Source organism: Trichechus manatus, unplaced genomic scaffold, assembly GCF_000243295.1.
Source record: "Trichechus manatus latirostris isolate Lorelei unplaced genomic scaffold, TriManLat1.0 scaffold00008, whole genome shotgun sequence".
Taxonomy (NCBI): domain Eukaryota; kingdom Metazoa; phylum Chordata; class Mammalia; order Sirenia; family Trichechidae; genus Trichechus; species Trichechus manatus.
The window spans coordinates 15,276,818-15,293,089 of record NW_004443944.1 but is presented as its reverse complement, the minus strand read 5'-3'; the positions used below and the strand labels follow the sequence as shown (position 1 = coordinate 15,293,089).

Here is a 16,272-nt window from a genome sequence, read left to right as displayed (position 1 = left end):
ATTCATAAAAATCATATAGTATTCTATAGGTTTTAACCGCAGCACAGTTCTATTCTGCAACACAAGGAGTCATCATAAGTCAGAATTGACTCAATGGCAACATGGTTTGGGGATTTTTATAGGTTTTTGAATTTTTATTTTGGAGTTACTGATTAGTAGATGTAGCTGTAATTCAGTTTTTAACAATTGTATGTATCCCATCATAAGGCCATGCAACAGTTTATTTCTTGTGGATGATTCTTCTAATTTCTTCATTTTGAAAATTACAATTTTGGTATGTCTGTCAGTATTTGCCAGAGTTTCTATGCTACACAACCTTGCCAAGCTATTCTGTTTTCATTACTTAATAACATATGTTCTAGATTTTTAGAGGTTTTTAATGACAATTGATAACTTAGTTTTGCCCATTTTTTTTTTGAAAGAGAAAATGAGGCACAAAGAGGTTAAATGACTTTTCCAAGAAATATCTGAGTAAAAAGTACAGTTCTTAAAATTGGTGCGATCTTGGTCTGCTTCTCCTTGATATTGTTTGATAGCATGTTTATTTATCTGTGAGATTGACCCTCATCTTAGTTTTGTTAAAGGTTCTCAGAAAAAGAATTGGAAAAATGAATGTGAATTGAATCGTTATGTAGAGGTGTAGAGGTTTTCATTTTCTCAACAGTATAATCTCCCATTGTAACAAAGATTTTGAAAAATCAACTTTTAAAATCAGCAAACCCTTTCCCTTAGTTGTCTTTTACTCTAAGATAGCCTCGTGTTTCTAAGCGTATGTATACTATTGTATTTTTCAGGTACCGAAAGAGCATCTTTTAGTCTCTATCCCTCTTTTGATTAATCATCTTCAAGCTGAAAGTATTGTTGTTCATACTTATGCAGCACATGCTCTTGAAAGGCTGTTTACTATGAAAGGGCCTAACAACGCCACTCTGTAAGTATATGGTTCTAAGCAGTTTATATATTTTTAGCTCGGGGTGGAGGGCTGTTGTATACTGTGTCAGAGATGTCTCTGAATAGATTCATAATTTCATTAGTAGTTAGGAAAAGAAATGTGTACTTTTTACTCAATTACATTCTGTCTCATTCCAAAAAGGATTTGAGGCAGCTTACCAAAATAGATACATTATGACAGAGTAAAATTAAATACATGAGGAAATTGGAAAGCAAATTAACTGAGGTAAGCTTAATAAACAAAAGGGTGACGTCAAAGAGAGCCCTGGTTAAGAGTTCAGCTGCTAACCAAAAGGTTGCAGTTTGACTCTACCACCAGCTCCTCAGAAACCCTATGGGGCAGTTCTACTCTGTCCTGTAGGGTCGCTGTGTGTTGAAATTGACTCGACAGCAACGCGTTTGGTTTAGTTTGGTTTATTATGTCGGAGGAGTCTGTACAGTAGATACAAAAGCTCTTGAAATTTTTTTTTTGGAGTTTCCTAGCAGCCAAGGCAAAAAAGGGAAGCTTGGTGAGTTCAAATATTCACAACGTCCATGAGATTTAAAATCAGTTACTCAGAAAGCATCTCATAAGTGGGTCTTCAGTAAGGGAACACCGTATAGGTAGCAGTGTTTTCAGCAACATCATGCGGCAGTTATTTTCACATGACTGTTTTTGTAGCCTCTCTCAGTGCTGATATGTGACACAGCTGAGTGAAAGTAATTCTCTAGAGGCCAAGAAGTAGCTCTTCTGACCTGATCCAAGGATAAAATATAGAAGAATGGATAGTCTGCTTATCTTTCAGGCCATTCTGCAGCAGTGTTAATTCTTGAAACTTAGCTTTGGGTAAGAAATGCATAGCAGTTCTTGGTTCTTTGCTCCATCAAGAACCTGAAGTACAGATACTTTCAGTGTCCAATTAAGGGTTGAGAAAACATCCCTTGAGGTGAGTGAAGGCAGTACCTGTCTTCAGACCCAGAGCTGATGGAGAAAACAGTTCTAAATTTGCTCTACACAGAAAAAAGAGGTACTGAAGGCCCTGAGAGTCCACATCCTGTTAGAAGTGTGATAGATAGGAATCAAGGACTACCTCTGCAGCTTTATTTTGGGTTTTCCTGGTTTTTGGTTTGTTCAATTGTGTTTGGTCCCAGATTTGCCTTCTTTATGTCCTTAGTTAGCATGAGCAGATATAAAAATGTTACTTCCCTAAACTATCTGCCAATTGTCAGTGGTGGGAGATGGCTCAGTTTTATGCTGAGAAGTGTGATCTGATCTAGTAGTTAGTTGCCAAGGGTATTCCACAGTGACAAGCTCAAGAGTTGGTAGTGACTGAAAGCTGTTTTTTCATCTATAGCTTTACAGCTGCAGAAATTGCACCGTTTGTTGAGATTCTGCTAACAAACCTTTTCAAAGCTCTCACACTTCCTGGCTCTTCAGAAAATGAATATATTATGAAAGGTAGGCCATTTCCCTGGTGTACAGATTGTAATTAAGTATCTAATCTCAGATTACAAAGGTAAACACTCTGAGTTGTACTTCAGGTTACATAGTCTGTGAACCAGATACTGTTTGCCAAGAACTCAGCAGGTTTAGATATTTTAAAATGAAAAACACAGTTTTGTTTATATTAAGTGTTTTCAGAAAAATTTTTACCTTAACTTGATACAGATCCCCTCTTACAGAAAAAGCAGCAAATATTTTTCCCCCCCATATTGAATTTCTTGAGGACAAGATCAGGTTATGCAACAAACGTTTATTAAGGGCCTGCTATGTCAGGTCTTGGTGAAACACGCACCCAGCAGACCCCACACAGATCCTGCCTTCGTAGACAGAGGTACTGGCATGGACACAGGCAGCTGTAACCACCTGCCAAGGGTAGTAGGAGAGTCTTCTGGCCCCTGATTTCAAGGACAGTCTCAGTCATACTGTTGCATCCCAAAGCCCATAGGAAACACTTTTCAAAGAAATTTTCCCTGATGCCGTCAGCCTGGCTCAGGACGCCTGTTGTGTGTATGTGTGTGCTTAGCACTGTGTGTCTCCCAACAGTGATGTGTAATTATTTTTGTTTCGTGTCCATTTCTATGAGGGCAGATAATTGGTCTGTGGTCTTCAATGCTGTATTCCTAGGGTATGTAAAAGCATTCAGGTTGTAATGTCTTCTTAATAAATATCCTCATATGAGTGAATAATGAAAGGATTCATTGCCAGCCCAGAGGAAGGGCACCCGATTCATCCTCTCAGGTAAGGGACTGCCTTTCTCTAGGAAGTGAAGTCTAAGCTGAGATGCGAGGGATAGGTAGCAGTTAGCTAGTTGAAGAGTGAGTGGGTCTTTGGCTCAAGTAGAGGAAATCACATACAAAGTTTTAGAGGCAAGAGAAGATAAGTTTGTATCCCTATGCCAGGCATGTAGTAGGTGTTCTGCTTAGTAAACGTGTTCTGTTTGTGGAAAAAGATAGCATACATTTTTAGCTTACCAGTGTAATTATCTCTTATGCCAAATGTTCTTAGGCATCTATTAATGGGCAGTATTTTTGCAATTTGGGTCCTTTTGTGGCTTTATATAAAGTGCTCAGCTCTAACCAAAAGGTCGGTGGTTCAAACCCACCAGCCATTCCATGGGAGAAAGATGTGGCAGTCTGCTTCTGTAAAGATTTACAGCCTTGGAAGCCCTATGGGGCAGTTCTGTTCTGTCCTGCAGGGTCGCTATGAGTCAAAATAGACTCGATGGCAGTGGATTTCAGTTTTGGTGGCTTTATATGTATTTTTAGATTTTCCTTAGGCTCTTAATTTCTCTTTTGGGAGAAGATGGATAGGTGGCTTTCAGTTTACTATACGCTGAGGTCATGTTTCCTCCAGGCTTGGGATAAACATTTCCTGCCACTGCTGTCTGAGTGACAGAGACCTGAGGCAGTTCCCCACGGCACCGCACGCTGCCTGGCTCTCCAGCACCGTCCCCCCACCCCCACGCCCCCTCTCAGCCACTAGTTCTTCTCCTCTTTGTCTACCTCTTTAGTCACTTAATTTTCTTCTTGTCCTTTTTTCAATTCTTCAAGCCTTAGGCCTTCTGGAAATACTCAGATATTTCCCAGTTAAATTTTGTTGCCAACACCTGTCCTAATTTTAAAAGGATGGAAAATGTAATTTTTAAATTGAGACAGCTACCTGAGGATTGGAAAGCTTATTAAAATTTTAGCTGATGAATTAATTAGTGGGCTCCCCCCCCCCTTATTATTATTTCTTTTTTTTAGTGACAAATTGTCTTTAATTTGAAGGCATTGTTTATAGCAGATGTTTGGAAGTTGAGAACTCATGATTTTGATTACTGATGATATTGAATCCAAATGCAATTACAATAAATAATTTCTTAAACCGTTCCTTTTGTTTTATTCTGAAGTGTAACTGACCTTTTTATTTTTGCTGTTTTTATATTTTACAGCTATCATGAGGAGTTTTTCTCTCCTACAAGAAGCCATAATCCCCTACATCCCTACTCTCATCACTCAGCTCACACAGAAGCTGTTAGCTGTTAGTAAGGTAACAGCAATTTTGAAAGTGCACCTGCTTTTTAACTGACGTTCCAAACTGTTTGGCCCTCAGAACTTCCTGACAGTAGGTCAGACTTTGGGGAAAGTCTGTGAATTCTTCCTAACCAGTAGTTAATAAACTTCTAAAAATGTGGGGATGGTATTAGATTGGATTCATGTGGCAGTCACCTTTACCTGCAGGCTCAGAAATTTTAGTATGTTTTTATTCTCATTACAAAAGTAACATGTTTGTTGTAGAAAATTGAGAAAGTTGAGGTAATCTGAAATCGTATCAAATGGAGGAAGATAGACTATGCAGTAAAGGACATAAGAGAGGCTCTCGGGGCCTCTGTAGAATGACAGCTAGTCCTTTGTTGTCTTTGCTTCCTTATTCTTATTTCCCAACAGTAAAGTGTACTCTTTGGTCTAAAATTTTATGCATAATTTCATTTACATTTAAATACTAATAGTTTTAGAAAATAAAAAATATAACTGACAAAATCCACTTAAAGATGCTTATTCCTAATTACTCTATGAAAGGAGATACATTCATAGAAAGTATTAGAGGGAACTTGAAGAACAGGGTGATTTTTTTTTCAGCAGTTCTTGGCAAGGATCTTGGACTACTTTGGGCCCTGGAGGAGCAAGGGAGAAGGCAAGCAGTTACCTACACACCCCCTGCCAAGTACATACACATTCTCATTTTCTGCTTTATCAACTTTATGTAGTAGCCTTCCAAGAAAGATTTTGTTGAAGAAAATAGGGTTTTGTTGTTTAAAAAAAAACTGGAAACCACTGGTATGGGCGATCGTCACTATAGATAACCAAAGTCAAGGCCCATAGGAGTTAAGCTTTGCCACAGTCCCACACAGGGCTAGTGGCAGAGCCAGAACGTACGTGTTCCTGCTCCTGCTTGTTTCTTCCTCCACCACCAACTGGCTTTGTTTTTACAGTGATGCCTCTATGAGCGTGCACAGGTATAAGACGGGTCCTTACAGCTCTGGGAGCTGAGGATTGTGTATTACTTACCTGTGACTCGGAGGGAGTATTTTTTCCACAGTGGACTTTTGTCCACTAAAAACAAATACTAGCAAGTACTGTTATTTCTTGAATTTTAAAGTCAGTTTCAAATTTTAGCATATATACAGTCTTTTTAGTGTAACTGGTATTTTTTTCTTAATGTTGATTATGAAAAAATAAGTGACTATTATAAATGTGTTTTATAATGGTTAGATGTATTTTAGATATTTAATATAGTCACTTGGATTATTAGAATAATTAGCTTTTTTTATTATTAAATTTCAGAACCCAAGCAAACCTCACTTTAATCACTACATGTTCGAAGCAATATGTTTATCCATAAGAATCACTTGCAAAGCTAACCCTGCTGCTGTTGTAAGTTTTGAGGAGGCTTTGTTTCTGGTGTTCACTGAAATTTTACAAAATGATGTGCAAGGTAAGTTAAAGGAAGTTGTCTTCTCTAACGGAATAAAATGATTAAAGTAGCCATAAAATGCAGCCTGCCTAAGACATGGGCCTTGTTTATCAGAGCCATTAATTCTGAAGCTAACAGCTCTATTTACTTTTATCAACAGAATTTATTCCCTATGTCTTTCAAGTGATGTCTTTGCTTCTGGAAACACATAAAAGCGACATCCCTTCTTCCTACATGGCCTTATTTCCTCATCTTCTTCAGCCAGTGCTTTGGGAAAGAACAGGAAATATTCCTGCTCTAGTGAGGCTTCTGCAAGCATTCTTAGAACGTGGCTCAAATACAATAGCAAGCGCTGCAGCTGACAAAATTGTGAGTCATATTTGTTTCGATACAGTTAAAATTTTCTGAAGTTGCTTTGAGAAACTAAGGATATCAGGTTTTAATTTTTTATTATAAAAAATACGTAGAACACACTTGCTAATTCAGTGGAGGTTTTTTAAATTCTTAATTTAAAATAATTAAATTTAGTAAAGAGTGAGGTAATTGGTAAAAAATGTTAATGTGTTTTTTATTAGGATTAGGCAGCTTTTAGTAATTATCTCAGTGGTGGAAACTTTAAAAATAAGAGTCAAGTGGATTAATTTCAGGAACTTCAAGGGCTTGCTATGGTATGGTTTTTTTTTTTTCTCCCTCCTCTATATCAAAAGTAAGAACTAAAGAGAAAAGGCTAATTCTTTTTAAACATGTGTATCATCTGTTTAACTATTTTTTTATTTGATCTAATTCGTTACAGCCTGGGTTACTAGGTGTCTTCCAGAAGCTGATTGCATCTAAAGCAAATGACCACCAAGGTTTTTATCTTCTAAACAGTATAATAGAGCACATGCCTCCGTGAGTTTGAATATAACCTCATTGTGAATTTAATCAAAGATTTTCTTTAGTACTCAGATAAATGCTGTATTTATATTGTTTCTCTTTCATTCAATTCTTTAGGGAGTCAGTTGACCAGTACAGGAAGCAAATATTCATTCTACTATTCCAAAGACTTCAGAATTCCAAAACAACAAAGTTTATCAAGAGTAAGTGAAGTCATTTAGGTGTTCCTACAGAAATGAAGGATAAGTGGCTAAAACCCTTGGAATTTGTCTGAGTGTCCTAGGGCTGCCATAGGAAAAGGAGCCCTGGTGGTGCAGTCGTTAAAGCGCACAGCTGTTAACCAAAAGGTCGGTGGTTCAAACCCACCGGCTTTTCTGAGGGAGAAAGCTGTGGCAGTCTGCTTCCGTGAAGATTTATAGCCTTGGAAATCCTATGAGGCAGTTCTACTCTGTCCTGTAGGGCCACTGTGAGTCAGAATCGACTCCACGGCAGTGGGCTTGGTTTGGTTTGGCCGCAGGAGAATACCACAGAGTGGATGACTTTAAAGAAGAGAAGTGTATTTTCTCACAGTTCTGGAGACTAGAAGTCAGAATTCAGGTGTCAGCAGGGCTGTGCTGTCTCTCTCTGGGCTACAGGGGAAGAAGATCTTTCCTTGTCTCTCTCAGTTTCTGGTAACCCTGATGTTCTGTTTGTGTTCTCAGCTTGTAGAGGGATCCTCACATACTGTCTTGCTCCGGTATGTGTGACTGTTTCCATGTCTGTTCTTCCCTTTTATAAGACACCACAAGAAGGACCCGCCTCACTCCTCCAGTATGACTTAACTGATAACAGAAGAAGAGTCCTATTTCCAGACATGGTTACATTCACAGGTTATAGGGGTTAGGACTTCTGTTTTGGGAGAACACAGTTCAGTCCAATAAAAATTCAATAACAGACTTTATGGTTACAGATAATCCTTGTATTGGTTATAAATGTTATATATATAATATTTTACAATGTTTATGTTCTCCAAATACTGAATCACTTTCAAATGTATTGTGTTTCAAAGGTTGGTTAGTGAGTTCAGATATCAAAATATTTTTGCAATAGAAATGATATTAGAAAGCAAGTCATTGATGCTTAAAAGTTAGTGTACCTACTCCTTACTTATCTATGATGGTTACCCGACATTTTGCAGTGATGACAGTAGTAAACTATTATCTATTTTGCGCATTAACAACGTTTGTCTGGCAGTAATGAAAGCCGAGGTGCAAAGTGAGAGTAATGCTGGCTGCGATGGTTAAGGTTATGGGTCAACTTGCCTGGGCCATCATTCTCAGTGGTTTGGCAGTTATGTAATGATATAGTCATCCTCCATTTTCGCATAACGACCTGGTCTTTGGAACCTAACCACATCAATAAGTGAGGAGTGGGTATACTTGAGTTTTAATGATTATAATGATTATGAATGTTACATTTGGCAGAAAGTACTTTTTTGTGCTAAGACCTAAACTACTTATTTAGTGCAATAAATCCTTTATATTAACATTCAGTATCTTCTTTCAACAGGTTTCTTAGTCTTTATTAATTTGTATTGCATAAAATATGGGGCATTAGCACTGCAGGAGATATTTGATGGCATACAACCAAAGTAAGTTGTTTTTGCCATTTATTTTATTTATAAAAGGAAAAAATTATTTGACCTCTCCTTTCAGCTCAAACCAATATCTGTTCTATAGAGGATTTCATGTTTCTTGGTGGAGTGATACTATCTTTGTGATTTTTTTTCAAAATATTCTTGGGGTGTTGAGTTGTAAAGAGGAAAATCCCTGCAAAACATGGTCCTAATTCCCACTGGTACTGCCCTCTTGGGTGCTCTTCTTCACAGCCGTGTTCTGTGTTCTGTTGGGAAGTCAGTGTTGTTTCCGGGAGCCTGGCTCTATCAAGGCCAGCAGCATGGCTTTTTAAGTGGGAAAAGCTTGGACCAACAAAAGTGGTTTGCTTTTGTCTGTTATTTAGTATATATATTAAAAATGGAATTAGGTGTCATTTTGCATCCGTGGCGAAAGGAGTCATAAAGAAATGATAGAGGTCTGCTTGTAGGGGGGAACTCAAGTTAGATCCCTATATTGGATTTAAAAAAAAAAAAGTAGAAAATAACCCAAAAGTAGTACCAGAGAATACGAATTTCATCAATAGGGGATCGTGAGGAAATCAGCAGTCTCACGCACTGCTAGTGGGAGCCTAAATCGGCACAGTCTTTCTAGAGAGCAAAAAATACGCGCTGTGATTCCAGAGCCTTACCTGCTATTTCCACTTCAGAAATTTTATTGTGTATTAAAGCATAAACAAGATTTTGCATAGTTTAGAAGCTTAAAAAACTTTGCTTCTAGGATGTTTGCAATAACATAGAATGATTGGCCAAATCTTTTTTATAATACAGCCATTAATATTTGCATAATTAAAGGTATGTAAGCAAAGAAAGGTAGGTAGGTTATAATTCAAAATTATTAAAACTAGTTATCACTAGATGGTGGTATAGTTATAATTTTTTTTTAATCTTGCTCTTGTCTGTTTTCTAGTTTCTAGTCTTTCAAGGATTTCTTGGATACTTAAAAAAATGAGAGATGAAAATATAGCTATATAGATTCTCCTTGAGCACAGGCTTACGATGATGCGAACGTTCATTTACAAAGCTGATGGCAGTCGGCCACAGGGGAGAAGTTTGTTGTTTTATCAACTCTAGGTTTCTTCGTTCACTTCAGTTGACAAAAATAGCATCTTTTTAATTTTATACTTTATTATATTCATAAGAAGTCACTGAGTATAAATAATATCTAAGTATTTCACTTTATAGTGGTGCTATAACATTGAATGGATTTATTTTGCTTTAATTAATAGAATGTTTGGAATGGTTTTGGAGAAAATCATTATTCCTGAAATTCAGAAGGTGTCTGGAAATGTAGAGAAAAAGATCTGTGCAGTTGGCATAACCAAATTACTAACAGAATGTCCCCCAATGATGGACACTGAGTATACTAAGCTATGGTAAGTACACTATTCTAATTTTTTTGGAAATTATAAATTCTGCCCCTTATGACTGCAGAATTATCCTAGTCTCTTGAGGCTAAGAGAATTGGGTTCTGATCTTGGCTTCTCCACTAGCAACAATCGTATGCTCCGTATGACTTGGGGATCCTTCTGGGCCTAGAAAGATCGTGTTTCCTGGTTCTTAACTTTTCGGGGGGAGTCATAGACCTCTTTGAGAATCTGATGAAAGTGGTCTAGATGATCTCTAAGACTGTAATGACAGAAGCTCAGCCAAACTGGCTAAGTCTTTACGAGGGGGAACTGAACAGGCTGGCTTTTCTCCACCTCTTGCCTCATCTTTCCTTATTTTGGTTCCACTCAGGCAGCCTCTTCCCATGAAATGATCTGGCAACTTGAGGCTTATATTTTCTAACTAAAGGTCTAACACTGAGTCTCCTTGACTTGGCTTGGGTCACATGTCCTTCTAATTAGCCAGGCCTGGGTCACACAAAGGAGTCTCTGCTGCTAACCTAAAGGTTGGTGATTCAAACCCATCAGCTGCTCTGTGGGAGAAAGATGTGGCAGTCTGCATCCGTAAAGATTGCAGCCTTGGAAACCCTGTGGGTCAGTCTACTCTGTCCTGTAAGGTCGCTATGAGTTGGGATCGACTCGACAGCAAGGATTTGATATGGGTTTTTTGTTTTTTTTTTTGGTGGGAAGGGTGGTGGGTCACACAGGCAGAGCTTGAGAGCTGTAGGGGTCAAGTAGTTTCCCAAAGACAAATTCGGGTGCTTTGGCTGAAAGAACTGAAGAATGGTGTCTGGATAAGCATAAGAAGGCACTGATGTCCATCTCAATTTCAAAAGTCCCTTCCTACTGTTGAAACTGAATATGTAATTTTGTTTATTGAGGAATTGCTACTTATTATTTAAGTCTTCAGAGTATTTTCTTTTGTCTTAATGTTTTTCCAATTCAGGACTCCTTTATTACAGTCTCTGATTGGCCTTTTTGAGTTACCTGAAGATGATACTATTCCTGATGAGGAGCATTTTATTGACATTGAAGATACACCAGGATACCAGACTGCATTCTCACAGTTGGCGTTTGCTGGGAAAAAAGAGCATGATCCTGTAGGTCATATGGTGAACAACCCCAAGATCCACCTGGCACAGTCACTTCACAAATTGTCCACTGCCTGTCCAGGAAGGGTGAGTGTCTGTGTTGTCAAAGAACTGCAACTGTCGAGACTTTTATGGGGAAGCAAGAGGGTATTGTTTGTGTCTCTTTTCGTGGGTGGGCGTAATTAAATTACATCTCAGATGGAGTTATAGGCAAGGCTGACTGTTCTTTAATTATAATGATGTGTCCTTTTTTCCTCTTTAAGATGTACTACAAATATAAGTCAAGCAAATGATTTCAGGAGTAACAAGGTGGGGGAGGATCTTTGAATAGAAATGTATTTATTTTCCAGGTGGAAATAATCAGTCTGGGTTAGAAAGCATGAATCCATTCTTAAAACATAGGCTTTTTTTTTTTTTTAACTGCAACATATGCAGAAATTAAATAATGGAACATGGACTAAACCTCATAGTGACTGTATTTAATTAATTTTTTTTTTTACAGAATCTGTTATCTGATACTTATATTTTCATATGAAAAAGTTCACACATACACAGAAACAAGAGTATGATGAATCCTCATGTACCCAGTCTCAATAATTACCAACAGTGTTCCTATGTTCATTTATTTCTCCTTTTTTTTTTCCAACATAACCATAATGCTGCTGTCACACCTAACAACAGTAGTCCCTTATGGATCTGCTTTTTTAGACCTGTCCATTTTTGAAGGCATAAAAGTAGTTGAGTTGCTTTGGAATCCCTCTGACAGCGATTTATGAGTGACTGCTCTTTGGCAGAACATGGGGTTTGTGTTGGCATGGCAGGACTTCCAACAGCCAGGATGTGTGTTTCTGATCTCTTGCAGGTCCCGTCGATGGTGAGTACCAGCCTCAACGCAGACGCTCTCCAGTATCTGCAAGGATACCTTCAGGCGGCCAGTGTGACGCTGCTTTGAACTGCATTTTTCTAACAGGCGAATAATAAGCCTAAGCCCAGGATGGTTTCTGAGATGATCATGTAGACCTTTGAGCAGAGCTGCGTTAAAACAGAGCAAGTTTTCCTTTTGAACTTGTCACAAAATCCATCTTGTAAAGGATATTAAATGTTGCTTTAAGCTGAACCTTGAGCAAATTAGGTGATTTGTGTGAAATATAAGTGGGTGACTTTTCCATTTGCAGCATCCACGGACCTAGTATTGATTGACTTTGATTGAGTTGAGCATTTGCACTGTTTGGGTAATTTAAGTTTTCGACAAACACTGGCTGTGCAGACTTTCTTTTACTAAACGCTTTTGTTTTGAGACTGTTGGCGTTTGTACTTCTCTTGTCCTGTGTGTTTTTGTCTGTTTCCTTAAGCTTTTATCAGAAATGTAAGTAAAGAATCACTTGTATAATCTGCCAGGCATTGCAGAGTTCATAGTTTTAAATCCGTAATCGGCAATAAAGGAAGCCCTAAAATATATATTTAAGACCATCTTAAGACCAGGGTTTCAGAGCTCTCTGATGCTTTGATAATGAAGAATTTCTTTAAATCTCTCCCTTTTTCCCTCCTGGAATTCATAAAATTATAATTTCTAAATAATTCTAATGCAAATATAGTGCTTTTTACAAGGGGAAAAGGAACATTAATTCAAGTTTATCCACTGGAACTTTGTACAGCAGTTCCTCAGTGGCAGCGTGAGCTGTGGGCAGGTGGTTTCCTCTGAGAAGGGAGAAGAAGGCTCTGCCTGCCCTCACGTGCTGTTGGGAGGACTTCAGACCATGCGTATGTTTGATCTTTTCTCACACTGTCTTCCCTGCACATCAGCGGTTACTTGGAACTTTTGAAGCCATAGCATCTTGGAAGCCTGAGGTCTAGGAGGAGCAATCCTAAGTGTATGTGAACCCATCTAGTATTTTGTTGTTGTTTGACACAGTAATGGAAGCATTAAATCATACATTACTACTTTGGCTTAAGCAGTCATTGGTGGAAGGATTCTGGGATATCCTTGGAATACATTTTTAAACTATAGACATAATTCATTCTAATGCAGGTAATATGCCTAGGGTGGAAAGCAGAGAACTGGTGGGGATGGTTTATACATGCTTTGCTCTCAGATTCGCTTCTAATATATTTACTTGGCATGCTCTTGCTAAAGTTCTGGAGGACTTTTGTTTGAGCATCTTAACCTCAGAGGACTGCTTCAGTCCTGAATTTTTTCTTTCCTAAACACAGTTCAGTATGGATGGCTCATCCTGTGTGGTGCCGAGCAAGTGTGCCCTGTAACATTGTTTCTGAAGAGGAAGGCTGAGCCTTCTGCTTTCTTCCACTCTGGCACAATTCATTAATCAGTATTCTCAGTTAATTATTTTTTAAAAAACTTTAAACTGAAGTTTCTTACTCCATTATCTAGGACAGTTTTTACATCTGGCTTTTAAAGGTGTTGTGAAGAGATGGCAGGCTGATGTTGCTGTAGGGATTTACTGACAGGTTTTCGTGGCTGGAGCTCAGTGGTGAAGCCCAAACAGCGGAGTTCACCAACTTTGGGGTCACGTAGACCTGAGTTTGAATTACAGCTCTGCCACTGAGTGTGACCTTGAACAAATGACTTAACCTCTCTATACTTTTCTTTCCTCTTTTGAAAAGCAGTAATAATGATATTTACATGTATTATCTCATTTTATTCTTAACAGCTACCCTGAAGGTAAAGTACTTAAACAGAGTGCCTGGTACAGAGTAAATACTAATAAAAGCTGCTCATGGTTTAATTGTTTTTGTTGGGTGTTGTAGGGGATGGTTTGTCACTGGGCAGCAGAGACCACCACCCTGCCTTCCCTGGCATGGGCAGCCCCGGTGGGCGGAAAGCTCTTTGTGGAGAATACTCCTGGCCTAGGTGTGTCCGCCACTCCCCAGGCATTTTCAGACACAGGGAAACTCTGCAGAGTTTAGCATGAGAGCTCCCTGCCGGGTCCACTGATGGACCCTGCTTTTATAACCTGTTCTGATTGTAGGTGTATCTTATTTGTAGGAAACTTGGAAAATACAGAAAAATATTTTAAAATGAAAAATCATTCATAATCCTACTTTAAACATTTGGGTTCTTTTCCTTGTTTCCCCCTAAACAAAGTTGAGAACATTCTGTGTATACGTGTGTGTGTGTGTGTGTGTGTGTATTAACATTTTAACAATACCTGGAACATGATTTTCAGTGGCTATATAATGGGTTATCATTTGGATATACCATCAAATTATAGTATATGTAATTATAACCATTGTTGGACATCTTAGAGTTTTCTGATTTTATAAATATTAATCTTTTATAAATAACTGTTGAGGTGAACATTCTTATTCATTAATCTTTGTCTACATTTCTGATTATTTCCTGAAGGTGGAATTGCTGTCAGGTGCTGTTGAGTTGGTTTCGACTCATAGCAACCCATGTGACAGTAGAACTGCCCCATAGGGTCTTCTTGGCTGCAGTCTTTATGGAAGCAGATCTCTAGGTCTTTCTCCTCAGGAGCCGCTGGGTGGGTTCAAATCTCTAGCCTTTTGGTTAGTAGCAGAGTGCTTAACTGTTTGTGCTCCCAGGGCTCCTTAAGGTGGAATTACCCTGTAGAAAGGTTGTGCCAATTTATATACCATACCCACATTGGTCTTTCTTTTTTATTGTTGCCACCATATCGATGGGTGAAAATGGTATTTCATTTCTTAACTTATGGGGCATAATCAGTTTGGCATTTAACCAAACTATGCACATGATAACAATACCCTGCCCCTACTCTTGTATGTTTTTTAAATTATATCACTTTATGGTTCTCTTTTAAATAGTCATCTAACTCTTCCTTGTCCCATCGGCTTTGGTCCAGGTCTCTTGAATGCTCAGTACTGAAGACGAGGGGGTCATTCCTCACTCTGCTCTCCGTGTTAGCTCTGTCTTCACTGTCAGAGTAGATAACGTTTCATTCTGGGCAATAATCAGTTCTTTTCTGAGCCTTTTAAAAGTTAAAAAGCAATAGACAGTACCTGCTTGAGTTGTTAGGACTGCATGAACAGTGCTCGGTGTGGGCCAGGCAGCATGCAAAATTACTCCCCCCTACCCCCCAGGTCCAGTGTCTTGACTTCAGCAGCCTTCAAAGGAGAAATGTTCTTAGGGTCAAGCTCATATGGATGGGTTTTTTCTCGTGCTGCATCAGTTCCTCAGAGGCATGTCCTGTCTTAGCTGGGGTTCTATTGAAATACTGACTTTCTTGTGCACTCTTTTCCTGAAGTTTGATTACCTTTCTTTTTCATCCTGGGTGTTGTATGGCATCTGTCTCTTCTCCAGAATGTTCTCTTCACAGCTCACTGGCTTTTGTGGGCCACACTGGTTCCTCCCATATGGGCTCCCACCCCCTACTGCGGCTTGTGCCAACCAGTGTTGCTCTGTTACCTCACCCATCGAGACACGCCCACCCACTTTGTAAGTTGTTGTAAAATCCAGTTCATTTTCCCAGTGAACTTCCTCCCCAGTGACCCAGATCTCAAAAGTGTGCCTAAATATCTACAGACCCAGTCTCCAGGATTTCTCCACATCTGAGAAATAGATGTGACTACATCTGTGGGCCTGAGTATCTTAACAGTCTGCAGTCCTGTTTCTGGGAGGTACGGGAACCGACCAGGTCGCACAGATGTATGGAGGGAGGACTCACCAGGCAGCCTGGTTCCAGGGCACGTTGGTCTAACCAGTGTGCTCGATGGTCTGACAAAAATTAGAAACAGATGATAATAAGGGAATGAGGCATCTTGCTAACAGTAACAAGTTTTTTCAATATAAATACTGTTTAGTGTTTTTGCTTTTATGGCATTACCTTATCCCTCTTCATAGGGAGCTTGTGAAAAATGGGGCCAGCTGCACACCTGCCCCTGGGCACAGTCTTTTATCCAGCCTATTGGATGTGACCTTTTGTTCCATTTCATAAAAGCTGAGCATTTGCTCTATAACCCTATACTTGCTGGAAAGTTCTTTGTTTCAGAAACTAGGTGACCCAGGTTTGTGATGGCAAGGGATGACACAGTCTTCAGGCATGGCAAAGGAGTGCCACAGATCCTTTGAAGACAACTCTTCTACCAAGAGGCATTTTCCAGTGAATTCTCTGATGTGCCAAGGCCCCTGATAATGAACACTTCCCCTGAGCTGAATGGTCGGCTCACCCTCACCCAGCCACCTTTCTCTGGGGTTGCTGTGGCACCAGCAGTAAAGGCTCACTGGTGGGGGAATGCAGCCACAAAGTATATGAAGTTATTTACCTATTTCTGGGTTTCCTCCCTTATAAATTGGTTGGTGTAAGAGAAGAATTTGGCACTGTGAATGCACTGTCCACGTGAAAAAGCCACAACAGGTCAGGGAAATGTGTTCTCAGA

General features: G+C 39.2%; 1 protein-coding gene across 4 annotated transcripts in view; it reads left to right on the top strand.

Moving 5' to 3' along the window:
• The window catches only part of CSE1L (chromosome segregation 1 like), a 42,261-nt gene extending 29,905 nt beyond the window's left edge, over window positions 1-12,356 (top strand). For 2 of the 4 annotated variants that reach the window (XM_023743066.1, XM_023743078.1), the window contains 11 exons: window positions 795-931; window positions 2,286-2,389; window positions 4,368-4,465; window positions 5,761-5,911; window positions 6,051-6,259; window positions 6,684-6,781; window positions 6,884-6,969; window positions 8,315-8,396; window positions 9,647-9,793; window positions 10,752-10,983; window positions 11,759-12,013. In XM_023743066.1, coding sequence (XP_023598834.1) covers window positions 795-931; window positions 2,286-2,389; window positions 4,368-4,465; window positions 5,761-5,911; window positions 6,051-6,259; window positions 6,684-6,781; window positions 6,884-6,969; window positions 8,315-8,396; window positions 9,647-9,793; window positions 10,752-10,983; window positions 11,759-11,848 — 1,434 coding nt within the window. In that variant the 3' untranslated portion in view covers window positions 11,849-12,013. Of the gene's footprint in view, window positions 1-794; window positions 932-2,285; window positions 2,390-4,367; window positions 4,466-5,760; window positions 5,912-6,050; window positions 6,260-6,683; window positions 6,782-6,883; window positions 6,970-8,314; window positions 8,397-9,646; window positions 9,794-10,751; window positions 10,984-11,758 lie in introns of all 4 variants that reach the window. The other 2 variants (XM_004370264.2, XM_023743076.1) reach the window with 2 other exon arrangements.
• The last annotated feature ends 3,916 nt before the right edge of the window (window positions 12,357-16,272 follow it).